Raw genomic sequence first — 15502 nt, forward strand, 5'->3', positions numbered from 1 at the left:
AGAAGGCTAGAGAGTAAGTTAGTTAGTTAGTTAATTGTGTTTGTTGGGTTGTTAGAACAATATCATCACTTTTCTTAATGCTTAGTTTTCTTTTTGGGAGTTATGGCTTCCCTGCGAAGAATGTGCAGCTTGTATAATGACTGGTTAGAGAAGGGCCAACACCTGGACCACGTATCTAGAAATGTATTTCGGGGGGATGGGTCCGAACCAAATGTCTCAAAATAATAATAATAATATATTAAGTATAATTATATTAAATTAATTAAAATAATATTAATTAAAATATTCAAATTAATTAATATAATATAATATTTCTATTACTTTAATAGGTAACAAGACAGTATAAGGATAGTGATATAACAGCAGGTATTCTCTATCTAGGTTACATGAAGTTAAGTCGGCAAAATGTGTAAAAAAAAACAGTCCTGGCAAGGAAATTAATGTCAAATAGATAAGGAATTGAATATTTATTGAATATCAAAAAGGATGTTAGATCTAGTTGACGAAAAGTAAAGTTTCAAGTATAAGATAATATTTTGAGCATATTATTATAAGTAGTAATAAATCTTGTATAATCTTCTTTGGTACTGTCATTCAAAGTCGTATGATCACAATATAATCCTTGCATTCCAATAAGTTTGGAGGAAATAAATAACCCTCCATTAAACAAGTAATTTTCATTATTTAATTTTAGTTATTTTATTATTTCACAATTTTCATTATTTAATTTTAGTATTTAGTAAGTCTTTGGGGGGCGGTCCGGATCCCCCTGGACACCAGAGATCAATCAGTAAGGATTGATTTAATTAGATTATTTTACCTCGCTGTGTGCCACTATGGGCTAATCGCAACGATGAGGATGAGTGATGCAATTGTTGAAGGGACACTCACAGATAACACCCAGGCCGGAATTCGAATCCTGGATCTCTGGGGTCGTAGCGCGCTGTGCTAACCACTCCATCACTAAGGGCGGTCCGGTGGATTTGAACCTGATTCTATTGTTTCATGAAATGTTTAATATATGCACTATTTTACTGCAACAATTACTTCCGCTCCATTCTTGTAATTAAATACCGTGCACTCCACGCATGTTGCTTTTAATTCATCAGCTGTTTCGGCGGAGTCGTTTTGTGGACAGCCCTGCGCGAGCGAGTCAGTTCGGCGCGGTCCGCTAGGCACCGCCACAGTCGGATGAAGTGAGTCACTGAAGCACAGTGAGGTGAGAATCAGTAGCTCTGGAGCGAACGGTTCAGTGTATACAGTGCCTAACGGGTTTTAGTAACATTTAACCCTTTCTTTTTTAAAAAGACGGATAATCGTAGGGAAACTGCAGGCATGTAAAGTTTTAGCAACGACTAAAAGTCTCCGCAGAAACAGACGTCTCCACGAAACTCACGATGGGATTGGAGCAGCTCGAGTGATGAATTCGCGGAACTGTAACCCAGATTAGTCTGTGCGGTGTTTTCTGATGTGGCGGTGGATGTGTACAGTCGATATGAAATGCGGTGGTGTTTTGCTGTAACGGCTGAAGAGGAGGGTGGAAAGAGAAGCAAGCTTGGTTTGTTTTCAGTGCAGTGTTTTATTCGTTCTGTTGGTCTCCGAACCATAGGCAAGTGACACGTTGCATGACGGTAAAATGAGCCAAGGATACTACGTCCCGTGTGCTGCACCTTTCGTATGCTTTGTAAGTAGGCCTGTTTTATTTTGCTAACTATTTGCATTTTGTTTTCAGCAGTATGCGTGGATCTTTTTATACTTTTGTCTGCTTTAACGTTAAGAGAAAAACGAATCTGTGAATTTCCCAAAATATCTAGTTACTCTCACAAGCGCAATATTCGAAATTGAACAAAATTAAAAGGGCTGGATCTTTAGAACATATGTTTTTCATGAGTAGATATTTTAAAGTATTATAACCTACCTAATACAAGTGAATTAATTACAGTAGCAATAGTATCAATGTGTACTAATTAAAAGTATTGTGTATTTTATTAAGCACAATTTTGTACACTCGCCTCAATTAGTACTCCGTCATTTTGTTTCTTTATACAGCATATTTGCAGAAGATACAATTCAACAAACAAGGGTATCTATGTACGCTGTATAAAACATAATTTATTACTAACTTCGTTGACCCTGTACGTAGGTACACGGAAGGGGGGTATGGGATATAACCTTCACTTTGCACTTAATTTTACTACAAAAGAACCGGGGGCAATATAATTATTGCATTCTATATACTATTCCTAATTGCAGAATTTTTTTCCGCAGTTCAACCTTCCCCTTTAAAAAATTGGGGTGACCGCATGATTTTGTTTAACTTACATTTCCAGTACCCCCCCCCAAATTGACATGTCAGTAGTGCAAGTATCATTTTCCAATGAAGCTCCAATGCCAATCTTCAAATCTTCGTGAAAATAATGGAATTATGATTTTCGGAGTAGGAAAAATCAACTGTAGTGACAGGGTTAATGGACACAAACACAGCAAAAACTATTGTCTTTTGTTTGTCCAGCTATGCCTGTTATAAAAAAACTAGTATCATCCGTTTCAGTGACCTTTTGGACGAAATAATCTTAGCGTGTGCAACGATAAGATGTGCAATGTGTTTTGACACTCCCTTCCCTACTACGCAAAATAAGGTTACTTGAATTGATTTCTGTTCTGTTTTGTAGAAATCTTTTGTCCGTTTCATTCAGCAACAAACAAAAAAGTTTGTTGTGGTTCGATCAATGTGGGACAGAGCATGCGATTGACTTGGTCTGTCTCGGTAGTAGTTTTTCTTTTTTGCATACTATCTAGTTTCGAAGGCTTATCATGATGTTGTAAATTCCAGAATTCTCCCGTAACACTGAATGCATTGAATTTACCGTTGTGTATATATATTTCATTTAGCAGAATTCAGGCTGTGTCAGTGCGATTGATCGAAACTGCAATTTGGAGATTGTTTGTGAGATCTTATTGGATATTTAGCTTATCTCATTCATCAGTCTTTGTTTCCTTATTGGTCGAAAATCCTGTGAATATATTTCTCTCCCCAAAGTTTTTAGGCTGTACACTCCTATTCAGATAAAGTGGCACTTGCTTCAACCGTCTATTATAAAATGTGTCATTTTATGTGAACAGAAGTGTACATATTCAACCCACAGTTAACAAGCTACATTTATAACTCTGCGCCAAAGCTGCTGTACTACAGGGTGGTGCAAGAGTAAGTTGACAGTCTTTCTATTGTATTTTACATTGAGTAACTCGCACGATCTCAGACATTACGCCCGTGGATTTCTTTTCTTGGGTGTGGTGAAAGACGAGGTATTCCAAATAATACTAAATCTACTTGGCATACGTCAACTGTCTACCTACTTTTGCACCACCCTGTATATGGATTGCATTCCTCGGTGACTGTAGATGCCTATGCCTAGGATTTAGACATTTTTCATATCACAGAGTAGGAGCTTCGCCATATTGTCTTGTTCTAGGTAAAGCTCTGAAGTTAGGGCGAAAGGACTTGGCTAGGGAGAAAGAACCCCGAAATCAAATTACACGACCCTCCTGCTCGAGGGTTGAGAACGAGGGCTAACAGTCCCATTTCGTAGAAGACATTTAAGTTACTGAACCCAGAGAATATTGAAAACCGTGGGGGAGTTTTCCAGTACCACTCTTCCCTGTGTAGCATGAGAATTGAAGCTGATGTTGCCAACTACGCGTGCCTATCTGCAATCAGAAGAATTCTTCTCATCTTGAACTTCTTTCGGTGCCTGTTTTATTTCAGTTGTGCCGACCCCCCCCCCCCCCCCAGTGTGCACCATTTGGATATAATCTTGCTTTTATTATTGCTTAAAATAGTTCTTTTTGTCGTGTTCAATTCAAATTTGGTTACATTCAGTGTACCACGTCTCTTTCACTAGATGGAAGCATTTCCTTTAACATCTTTGCTAGCAGGAACGCTATGTAAATGCTTCCAAAAATCTTATAGCAGATAGCTCTTTACACAAAAGCATTTCGTGGAACATTTCGGTTAGCTGTTGAGATTACATTGTATGATACATACAGCACGATAGGCACATCGAGTTACACCATATATGGCGAGTTCACGGTGAAAAAACTAAAATATTCTTCCATGCGTGTACAGTAAACGTTGTAAAGTATGTATTTAATCAGCGCCATGCTTCTCTACCTAAAACCATTTAATACGAAGCGTAATTCCTCTCGGTTGAATAATTATCGTGTTGTAAACAACGTATCACTAGAGGCATGCAAATTTCGTTTTTGACTAAAACACGAAATATGAAATAAGATGCTTTAATGTTCATTTTTCATGTTTCTGAAAGGTGTGAGGTGTATTTTCCTACCCAGTTTTGTCACGAAATAATGCGAAATGAACTGCAAAACGCGAAATATACTCTTAAACACGAAATTTACAGTTTATATAGCGACGCGACACTTTCTGAAGTCTGAAGTATCCTGCGAGTTATGCAATTCACGGAAAATTGATTAATTCATCTGTAAATATTTGAGAAGCAAAAATGGATCCCTTTACACAGAAATAAACTTAATACTCGGGTAACTACATAAATGTGCTATTAGAAGGGATAAGTTTACTTTGTGTAATAAGGGTAGTTTTTAAATCAAATTTAGGATTATATTCACAATTTTAAAACCAAAATGTCATTTTATATAGCACTTTTGATGTGATTATTCACCACTATAACACCGAAATTTTATTTTATTTACCGCTTTTGAACCCGAAATCGACTGTTTTTGTACCAAAATTTTGTTTCTTTATTTACCAAAAATATGTGCCTCTACGTATCACTTATTTTTAAATCTCACGCGGCCGCCATTATAACTGCACTCGTGACCTAGAGGTCGCTTCTGATTGGTAAAGCTATGGAAATAGGACGGATCCTATCCTTGAGAAATGTCATGAAATATGCCATGGCATCTGAAATGCCATAAGATTTCTCGTTTTACACGGTAGCATTTTGGTAATGGCACAAATGTTAAGGAAAATGCTTTCGTCTAAAGCGGGCTTAACAGTACCAGTACTTCAATTTGGGGAAGGGCGTTTTGCAAGGTAGCGATCTAGAGTTATAACGTCTGTTTTTGTGTTCGTACTTCTAAAAAAAAAGGGGGGGATCTCTCTCGGTCTCTGCCCTTGCAGAGTTGAAAGTGCCTTTCTCGCGGGGGGGAGCGGACCCAATATTAGACTGGCCCACCTGCTTTCTTACCCTGTCAAAATGTAAGGCAAATTTCGTAATTAATACAAATGAACGTGCTTGATTAAGGATGAATGTCATGGTTACCTTCCTCGTTTCTACAGAAAAGGAAATGCTTGGAAGAACCAGAAATTTCTGGCACCGAAACAATTTGTTTAACTAGGTAACAAGCAAATTGTCTCAATAATCGTACATATTTGTTTCGAGTTATCAAAGTATTTAGTAAAAATTAACAAATCTTGTAGATACTACTCACTAGTTTGTTAGTTTCTACTTTTAACCAAACTTATTATGTTGATTGAAACAAACCAGTTTTCTTTCTGTGTATATGTAATAGCAATGTGAATATCAAAGTACATTTTTGAGAAACTATCCACCGAAATTGTACGAATAAAGTTTATCTGGCATCTCTTAGTATCTAAACTCGTTTTCCCTGCTGCCTCGAAATAGTAAAACGATCTAAAAGAAGTTCTCGTGCATTAGGCAAGGCGTAAATTCTATCTTAAGCCACTTCCTTGATATGCCCTAAGATGTTGCACAGTGAAGCAATTTTGATGTAGAAAAATTTTCCATTCATACATTCTAATTTGCTATACTTTCTAGTGACGCAAGACTGTCGGAGGTCGGCCTAGGTCTGGTCTCGGCTCGATTTGAAACGTCTGCCTTAGTCTGTGCATATCTAATTAACTTGGCTCTTCGACCATGAACGAAGATGAGCCCCGGATATTGCTGTTCATAACTAGTTCAAGTGCAAGGGCTCTGTGTTTTGTTTTCTGGATACGCGTTCGGCATTCTTTAGGCGTTGGTGGTGGCCAGTCTTGCGTCATGGACAAGTAGCACGGTTCTTGCAGGTAAACAAAGGAGGTTGCACAACCGCAAAGTGACCGGCATTTGTGCAACAGATATGATGTAATACCATATTTACTTGAGCTAAGCGATATGTTGAAGCTTTTTAACATGCGTTCACGTAAATACATAGGCTTATAATTTCGAACAGGGCACAGTTTTGTGAAGATGGGCGACATAGGTGCGAACACTGTTATAGAGCGACCACAAGGGGAAAAAAAAAACATTGGACGAAAAGTCCCCGCGCAGCTTTCCCTTCTTCCGTTCAGCTCGGGCCATAAGGAAGCATGGTCCACTCTCCCCCTCCCCATCCACGCGGGAGTACGGTGCACAGGAGTCGCGGGTCTGCGCAGGTTTCTTTGCTTGTGGTTTTTATAGGTGGAGGGTCGCAACCTCACGCACCCCGCACTAACGAAGACAACGTGGTGTTACATCAAGCGAGTTAGATACCTGTTGAGGCACATTGCACAAGGTTCCGATCCCACTTTAAACTGTATGTCCAGTCCCGATTAGCCTATCTGTACATGAAATTGACTTTATAAAAACTCAAACAAATACAGTCTTTGTAGCTGAATTTGGCATTTTTCTAAACGATAGTTTGCAAAATATGAGCTGCCATATTTGTTTACATCTAAATGATAGTGACAGTATTTACGGTTTAACATGATTAGTAATTGGTTCTACAGGGTGCCCCACAAAAAACCAGGAAATTTGTTTTAACTTATTTAATATGACTGTACCTTTGTTACACTTTGCCATATTCAATTCAAATGTTAAAATTCTTTCCATGGGCTGTTACACAACGCCGTAGACGGTGTAACCAACTTGCAGTGGCATTCTGGATAGTTTCAAGCGGAATATTGTTCCAAGCTTCTGTCAACACAGTTTTCAAGCAGTCAATGTCTGTGATTCCTCTCCTCTGTATTTGAACTTGGTGTAACGTAGATCCCATATGCGAAAATCCATTACGTTAAGATCTGGACTTTTTGACGGCCAGTCGCTAGGTTCAATAAAGTCAGGAGTATTGGCTCTGAGCCATGCCACAGTGTCCCTGGCTGTATGGGCCTTTGCTACGTCCTGTTGCCAAGTCCATTTGTCCCGGTCAATTACTCTATTTACGTCGTGGAACATTTGGGTGCACATTTCATGTCTATACACAACCTGGTACACATTAAATTACAAATAATTACACATCACATTACAAATAATCTTCACAGTGAAACATTAAAAATACAAATAACTTTAAATTTTCTGGTTTTTTTATGGGGCACCCTGTATTATTCTACACAAAATGTTTGCTACTTTAATATACTTTCTCCAAAAGTGATCCTGATATCTACAAATTTCGTATGTACATTATTCTATAAATTATTTCTTTAAACTGATTGAAATCAGTTGTTTTTTTTAAAAAAAATAAAAAAAGCTGATGATTTAAATCGCATTTTAAATCAACACCTGATTTATATCAATCCACCTTGCGGGGGAGGAAGCAAAATTGACTACACAACTGGTATCGCAGTGTTATGGGGAAAGGCTATTTCGTTCAGTTCGCCTGAGAATTCAACGAGCCAGCCTGCTTGGCGGAGTGACTGCGAAGCCAAAGGTTCCAGGTTCGATCCCTAGTTAAGGAGGCATAGACATATCATGGTGTTTCTCTCATTCATTCATCCTAGTCATCGGGATTAGCCCAAGGGACAGATAGAATAGAATGCAAGTACTTTGCAACTGCGTGAAGCAGTTAGGCGCCTCAAAGTCAACTTGTTATCTAGAATGACTGTGGTTAGTGAAATTAATGTGTTGTTTTCTATAATTCTCCTATTAAAATAGTCTTACTCAATTCTGTAACACGTAAGGAATTTTTAGAAAGTTGCTTCAAGCGTTTGCAACCGAACCATTGTCTCCGTAAGGTTGCCTGGCAAGTTCTGTCCTCCAGTTGTCTTAAATAGTTCACACTCCAGTAATGATGTGTGTCGCGTTGCACTCCTTACGACTCTCGTTATTGTCGACGTGATGTTCCTGGAGCGAATCGAATTGTCAATTCGTCTGTTGTGGAGGATGATTATTGAACGGCTTTCAGATTAATTTTTCTTCGTGGGAGGGTTATTTGCATTAGTTTTCAATTAGATTTGCCTGCAGTTTGAATATGTTAGTCGTCAAGTAGTTTATGCAGTGAAAATGTTGCCGCTTGTTTTGCGTTGCAGTGGCGCCGGTCTTTCTTAACCCAAAGGTTTATTTCAATCTAACCTTTCGTGTTAATTCAATCAGATCTCGACCCTTCATGACAATTTTTTTCAGGCTTAGGTGTGGACCAAATATTTTTAGGTGAGCTCTGATTCGTTGGTTATGTTTAATAACATTTTCTTGCCCGCGCTTTCCCCTTCGCTCTCTCTCTCTCTCTCTCTCTCTCTCTCTCTCTCTCTCTCTCTCTCTCTCTCTCTCTCTCTCTCTCTCTCTCTCTCTCTATTTCCTTCCTTTGTTTCGTTTTATTTAACTTTGCATCTTTCTCTTTTTTATTTTCCATTTCTTCCTATACTTCATCTGTTTTTAATCCTATCTTCCTTCCATCATCTTTTCCCCTCCTTCTTTTCATCTTTCTCTACCTAAATTATTTTCTGTCAATTTCTTTCATTCCTTATCTTTCCCCCTCCCATGGTATTCCTCAGTCTGTGCGTGATTAATTTTACAGGGTGAGTCAAAAGTCAGGTTACATTAGGTAAATAGCCACAACGGTCGACGCACGTCGCACCTGGATTTTTACTTGTAGGGACACTTTAAAGGCCATCGTGTACGCCAAGAAAATGAAGAATCTGTGCAGTTTTAAAGAAAGGATCACAGGCACCATTGCCCAAATCGCCTCCTCTACACGTCTTACGCAATTGAACTTAAGACTTGAAGCATGGATTCAAGCAGATGGTGCGTTTATTGAATGTGTATTGTAACTGGAATCATTACGTATCACTCATGCGTATATTTATATGCACGTATTTGTTTTCCTATATAACCTGACTTTTGACTCAACCTCTATACACTAAATGGAAATTTCCCATTTGGGCTACTTGAGTGGGCGGACGGATGGGCTGCGACTACGTCACGATCGGCTGGAGCCCATCCGGTAACAACGTCCCCGATACACGGCTCCTGTAAACTTCATTTCCTTGCCTGCCACGTAGTAGTTCGCCCATCGAAATATTGACTTGAAAGGAAAACTACAACAAATAGTAGACAAACATAGATTCTGCAGAGTTCTATTCACCTGATCAATTGTTATTATACCCTGTCCCAGCTGTCTCTGGAACAACGCCGCGCATAGTGGGAGAAATCAAGTGGGCAGAGCGAAGCAGTACACGCTGCTCAAAGCCTGGTTTAAAAAAAAGAAAACATGCCCCCCAAAGGACTCGCGGGGGTGGGTGGTGCCCGACCTGAGTCAACCGGCAACTACCCTTTTCCAACGTCCAACCTCGCCTCGTGTCTCAACTTTGGCCCGTAAGGCTGATTGAGGCTGCCGGGTTTGGTTGCAGCCAGGAGGTAGCCCTCCTCTGAGAGTGAAATCCAGATTTAGCTGGATGTGGCCCTTCTAGGAGACCTCCATTCATGCACGCATGCACTAGTAGCTAACTACCTACAGGTTGTCGGATATCATGTTTCCTGGTTTATAGTCTTGTTAAAGAAGACTTTTACCAAGTGTCGAAATTAGAAAAGATGTTAAAAAAAACTAGAAGAGAAAGAGAAGTGAAGCTCCGAGGATAAAAGCCGGCGAGCCAGCAAATACCTCGGCTGCGTCTGAATTGCATTAGAGTTCACTCTTGCGTGTTCATTGGTGGAGCCCTCTCGCGTCACTACCTGCGCAGTGACTTGTTTTCGTTCGCCTGCTCCAGAGATAGTAGGGACAGGGTATAGGTTCAAATATTTTTGAAAATATCTTCTCTCTTTGAATGCGATCCCAGTAAGAGTTCCAAAATTTCTGTGTCAAAAGAAGTAGGGGATGAAATGCAGAAAACAGCGGCGATGGAAATCGATGCTCTGACCAAGGGTCACCCCCATGAAAAAGCTGCATGGGAGGCTCTGGCCGCCAACAGCCCCACGGGGTTTTTATTTTCTACGCGTAATACTTTAAAGAAATGGAGGGGGAGGACCGAGGATTGGACTATCGCAACTAGACCGAGTACTCGTGGGCGCTGTTTACTCAAGGAACGTAGCTCGCTTTACCTTAGCTCACCACCAGCCTTTAGAAGTACGTGGCACTCGCGTACACTACACGGTTGTATCTCGCTTCTCTCTAGATGACGAACGGCAGTGCAATGCTAACGGCAGTTGTTACGTGTGGACAAAACTGGTGTAGTAAGCTACATACAGTACTTTCTTTATACGCAAGAGGAAAAAAAGGGCCGTTGTACTCATAATAGCCGTGACAGACACCAAAACAAACTCATTAGCTGTCGGCTGTGTTACGTAGTTTTGTTTGGTTTGTCTTTTCATACTGAAGTGTTGCGCAACAATCGCTGCTCTGAACTTCCTTTCAGTGTTACGAGCCCTATGTCCTTGACGTCACTTCATGTTCTAGAGGTACATGTAATCCAGACCAAAGTCATTATGTTTTTTAACCCACAAAAACTGAGCATTCCTAACACTAAAATAAAGTTTTCAGACTGATTGCAAAACATAACAATGGGAAAAATAATACAAATTAGACATCCTCCAGGACTTGCTTTCTGGCAAGAGTTAGAATTTTTGTTGATATTTTAGCTTACGCCGCGGCTCTATAATTCGTACAGACAGAAGCACATGTGCAGACATCGGTATCCCTATCTTAAAAATATAAGTGCGCAGTCCAGGAGACAATGAGGTTGGCAACAATGTTTTCGTGTATTTTTCTTCATGGCACTGCCAAAGTGTATGGTTGCTGTAAAGTTTCCTCACGATACGACACTAACTGCAGAATATATGGAGTGAATCTCAACGTTTCAAAATAAATATTTGCGTGTCCACTTTTCCAAAGCTACAGCATGACTACACTGTTAATGCCCCTGGACCCGGAAGATGCAAGGGTACGCTGGGAGCATCAAAATTTTGATAACAGGACGCGAAACTTCCCTAAAGACATCAGTTCAAATTGAAACACCTTTAGTTGTTGAACAGGTCGCACAATTTTGTTTTACTGACGCAAAACCTCTCTTTGTCCACATTATCTCTTTGAGCAAATAAATCACACAGCATATCCGCACCTAAGTTAAAATAGGAGAAAGATCTGTCTTAAAGAATGTACACAGGGTGCATTTTAAAATACAAACTCAATGTTTAACACGACGAAAGTCTGGCATCAACACTATTCTTTTGGGTGTCAGAATACCTGTTATATTTCAGTTACTTCACGTCGCGTTTAATTCTCTCTGTAATATGGTTTTAAAATATCCAGAAATTGGAAATTGAATGCAGCTCGAATGTCTTATTCAGCACATTCTGAGCAGAATTGTGGTAGCAAACTTATGCTTACTCCAATACACTAATAGTAGATATACCAGTTGTATGTATATTTATTTTATGTCGATCCTATCCAAGTATTTATACATGTCCATTCAGTTGGTACACAGTAGACCACACGTGACGTCAACTGTGTTCTGTGCTCCAGATATTACATTTTGTTCACGAAGTATCAACAGACAACCACTACTTCGAGCCCTGTTGAAACTTCTAGTTTATTCCTGAGCGGAATACCCATATCGTTCACCTATCTAATATTTAACCGCAGAAAGTTCACATTTAGCTAAATATGAAATCTTATCTCTAATACGGTGATTGTTGTCTAAGAAATTAACTTAATGGAAAATACTGATTTTTGAAAATGTACCATAATATTTTAAAGACAAATTAACTTGTACATTGTACAATCATGAAATTAGATTCATCGAAAGTGTTGCTGGTCTCACTCGTGGAGTATCTTGTATATTGCAAGTACAATCTCTATCAGCCACATAGATACTGTATATTGAATGTACATTTCAGAATTACTCACGGATCTAAAATATTCATGAACAAATGGAAAAGGTTTTGCAAATAAAAATAGCTTGCAATTATAATGGTTCCCTCGACTAAATTCTATACCTTGAATGGTTACAACGGAAACCGCTGGAGTTCATTGCATTTCTCCTATGAAAAATTCCAGGAATAATTTTGCAATAACGTTATCCACATTTTAATATACTTTTTTCACTACAGTTCGAATGTTACATCAAGCACCTCTGAATTACTTTCACGGTACATATATATATAACGTTATTCGTTTTCTCCATGTTTTGCAAGGGGCTTGTGAAAGTTCGTTTTATCTCCAGGAAATTTTTTGATTCCGAATAAAACAGGAGAATGTTTGCCGTATCTCGCCTCTGCACATACCTGGTGTTAAATTGCTCGAGAGTAAGATACATGAATAGTTATAAAGGCAAGAAGGTGCAAGCAGTTGTGCCGTAAACAATGCACGCACGTTTGTATTTCTATCTAGTCGTGTTTACTGCAGAGAACTTGCACTGCAAATGGCGTAGAATGCACTTCTGCGTGACGAGTATTGTACCTAAATAATAAGTTTGTTATATTTTGAAAGGAAAAATATAAGAAATCCTATATTTGACATGTTTATTAATTCGCAGAACCTCTCCCTGTAGCTCAAATACTTTGAGATATTGGTAAGTCTCGGTGAATTGGAATTATGCCAAATATTATAGGCTATTTGTTCAACAAAAGTTCATTATTCGTTGATAAAAAGCTTGGGTCATATCTAAATAGATTGATTTTGTTGAAAATATTGTTCATATTTATAGAGCTAGCATACATGCTCTTCTTTCAATAGAAAGAAACTTAAGATTTCTTAATATTGTCTTCTTTTGACAAGTTTTGGGTTTGTTACAATTTAATAAGTGTGTTCCCATGTCTAATATTTATCAAAGATTAAGTTGATTAAAATGAACTGAACAATTTAGAAGATATATAGCCTATTATTTCTAATTTCTATTCTTAAAACAAACTTACCTATATCAATGTAATTTCACGTTTAAAAGGATACATGTATTGGTTATTTTTCAAGATTTCTGTACGAGAAATAACATTCTTATAAGTTATTTCATTAGAAATTTTCCCTTAAACTCAAACCTTATCACGTGAACATCAGTTTCAAACCATCCAGACAGTCAGTCACGATTAATCTTTGTACATAAAATATTATTCAAGCGAGAAAATAATAATTTTTGGATGACGAATGTCCCCTAGTTTGAAATTGTATAAATTTGGCGTTGAATGTACTGTCATAATATTTAATCATATTTATTTGTTATGCAAAATTAATTCCACGTAAATCTAGTCAGGTGTCAAATTGCAAGAGCATGTCAAAGTGTGTCATAGCCGTGAGTATTTCATTCTGTCGTGCGTGTGTTGCATATTTGTTGCAAGTCGGTGGACGAGCACGAGGTATATTTCAATTAAAATCATATCATCCGCCAACCAGAATCAACGTCAGTAAATTACGACTATTTGCATGCACGGACGGTGCGTAAGCTGCAAACTTGTCGTAATAACTTGTGGCATTTCATACGGGTGCCCACACACCGGCCTGTGTATTGCGAGAATACATAGTAAGAGTTATTGTCGGGGGTAGCTTAAAACACAACCTGGTAATCATTATTTTTTCAGTCATTCTGATCAAACTATTACTCTTTAATCAGCCTATCTGTGCATACAATGGTTCGAAAGTTGACGTACTAAAACAAACCCTCTTCCATACTGTATTCTAAAGCAACAAGAGTATATTCGATAGGTTATAAATGATTTCACATACTTGCTAGACGTTTTGTGGAGAAGAGATCGAGTAATAGTAGAATTTTAAAAATGTCTCTAGAACATTGTTCTGTACTAGAAAGACAATGCTATCGAAATATCAGAAGCAATCCTCTTAAAATCCATGCTCAAATGTGACGCAAACAATGCGTGTAAAGTCGAAGTCCTGATTCGAACGCCAGTTCGGTATCTTTATCATAGCTCGGGAGGAAGCCGACCGGACGCGTATCTGGTTTCGAGCCAGCACCTGTTTTTCTGAGAAACGCTGTTGCACTTTTTCTGCGACGACGTTACACTCCCAAGGTCTCCACATAGATTAGTGTAAAAAAAAGAAAATATCAGAATAACACAGCCTAGCTAAGATAACTTCAAGTTATGAAATCTCCAAAGAAACCGAGTTGGCAACATTTAATTTATCCACGTGGACTTGACAAGTACTGTCAGTACCTAAAACGGATGCTATTGGTGGAAAGGATTTGAGGGGGAGGATTTACTGGACCCTACATGGACTTGACATATGGCTGTCCGAGGGAGACTGATCCTTCGGAACATTCTTTGAAGTGGCGTTCGAATCAGGACTTCAACTATACAGAGGGTAATTGTGGTCGTTTATTTCTATATGAGTACGAGTATGTACAGGCAAATTTATTTTGATAATTTTATTTAGTGACGTTTGAAATCTGGGTCCTTAAATTATTTGCCATCTATGAAAAGTTTCATACTGGCATAGTTATTGCCAATGAACTGTTGAGAGTTATGAGCATAACGTCCAGTTTTTTTGACCTCATTAGAACCTGATTCTTCATAGACCAGGCTGGGAAGGACAAACCTTGACCCGAAGCATCACAGTGTGTGCCGACGATCCACTCGATGCGCTGCGAACATTTTAAGTTTCAAATCACGCCCCGTCTGGTCTCGTAGATGTGGAATGGGGACACGCTCAACAATAAAGAGCGTGGAAAGCAAACACTGGAAAAATTTGTACGCCACATTTGCATTTCCAAGTTTCTCTCGCGACAAGAGGAAATGTAGACCAGGCAATCGATGTAAAGACACGGAAGTTCGTTCCGTTGTCTTTTTTAGCACTTCTTTTTATTGCAAATCGTTGGCAACTTGTTCAATTACTTAGCTGCCGTTTTGCGTGGCTGTTGCCCATTTCAGTGTAAATCTGGAGTGGATTAGAAAGCCATTCGAGTTTCGGTTAGTCTCTCGGCAAGTTTTTGGTTTTAGGAAAGAAATTACATGCCTTGAACCTACCGAAACATTCCTTCTGTCTTGCAGGATTGGTTTGGTTTATTGTAGTTCGCATTTCTGCCACTTTTGGCTATCTCTAACATCGTGATGAAATTGATGAAGGACCACTCACAAAACACCCATGCCCTGGCCGGAATTCGAACCTAGCACCACTGGCGTCCTAGCGCGATGTGCTAACCATTCCGCCCCCGTGGCCGGCTTCAAATCGTATAGTTTCTCTCCTGACGGATATGTTCAATTTTAGTGTTGTTCTTTCTGCGGTATTAAGAGGACTTTTTTATATAAATAAATAAGCGTGAGCTTGTTTTGTTGATGCACATTAAAATAACTTCCCTTTTTTGAAATGTACCTATTGTTCTTTATTTTACACC

The 15502-nt window shown here is 38.9% G+C and overlaps 1 protein-coding gene across 4 annotated transcripts in view; it reads left to right on the forward strand.

Moving 5' to 3' along the window:
- Positions 1 to 15502, forward strand: part of jvl (javelin-like) — a 464141-nt gene that overhangs the window by 154395 nt on the left and 294244 nt on the right. For 3 of the 4 annotated variants that reach the window (XR_014442403.1, XM_083131435.1, XM_083131439.1), the window contains exon 1: positions 1200 to 1684. The exons of the other annotated variant lie outside the window; for it this stretch is intronic. Coding sequence is in view for 2 of the 3 variants with exons in the window: in XM_083131435.1 (XP_082987561.1) it covers positions 1637 to 1684 (48 nt within the window). In the remaining variant the exon portion in view is untranslated. Of the gene's footprint in view, positions 1 to 1199; positions 1685 to 15502 lie in introns of those variants that run through there. 4 annotated transcript variants of the gene reach the window in all.

This window comes from Lepisma saccharinum, chromosome 11 (genome assembly GCF_977018435.1).
Source record: "Lepisma saccharinum chromosome 11, izLepSacc3.1, whole genome shotgun sequence".
In the NCBI taxonomy this organism is placed as follows: Eukaryota; Metazoa; Arthropoda; class Insecta; order Zygentoma; family Lepismatidae; genus Lepisma; species Lepisma saccharinum.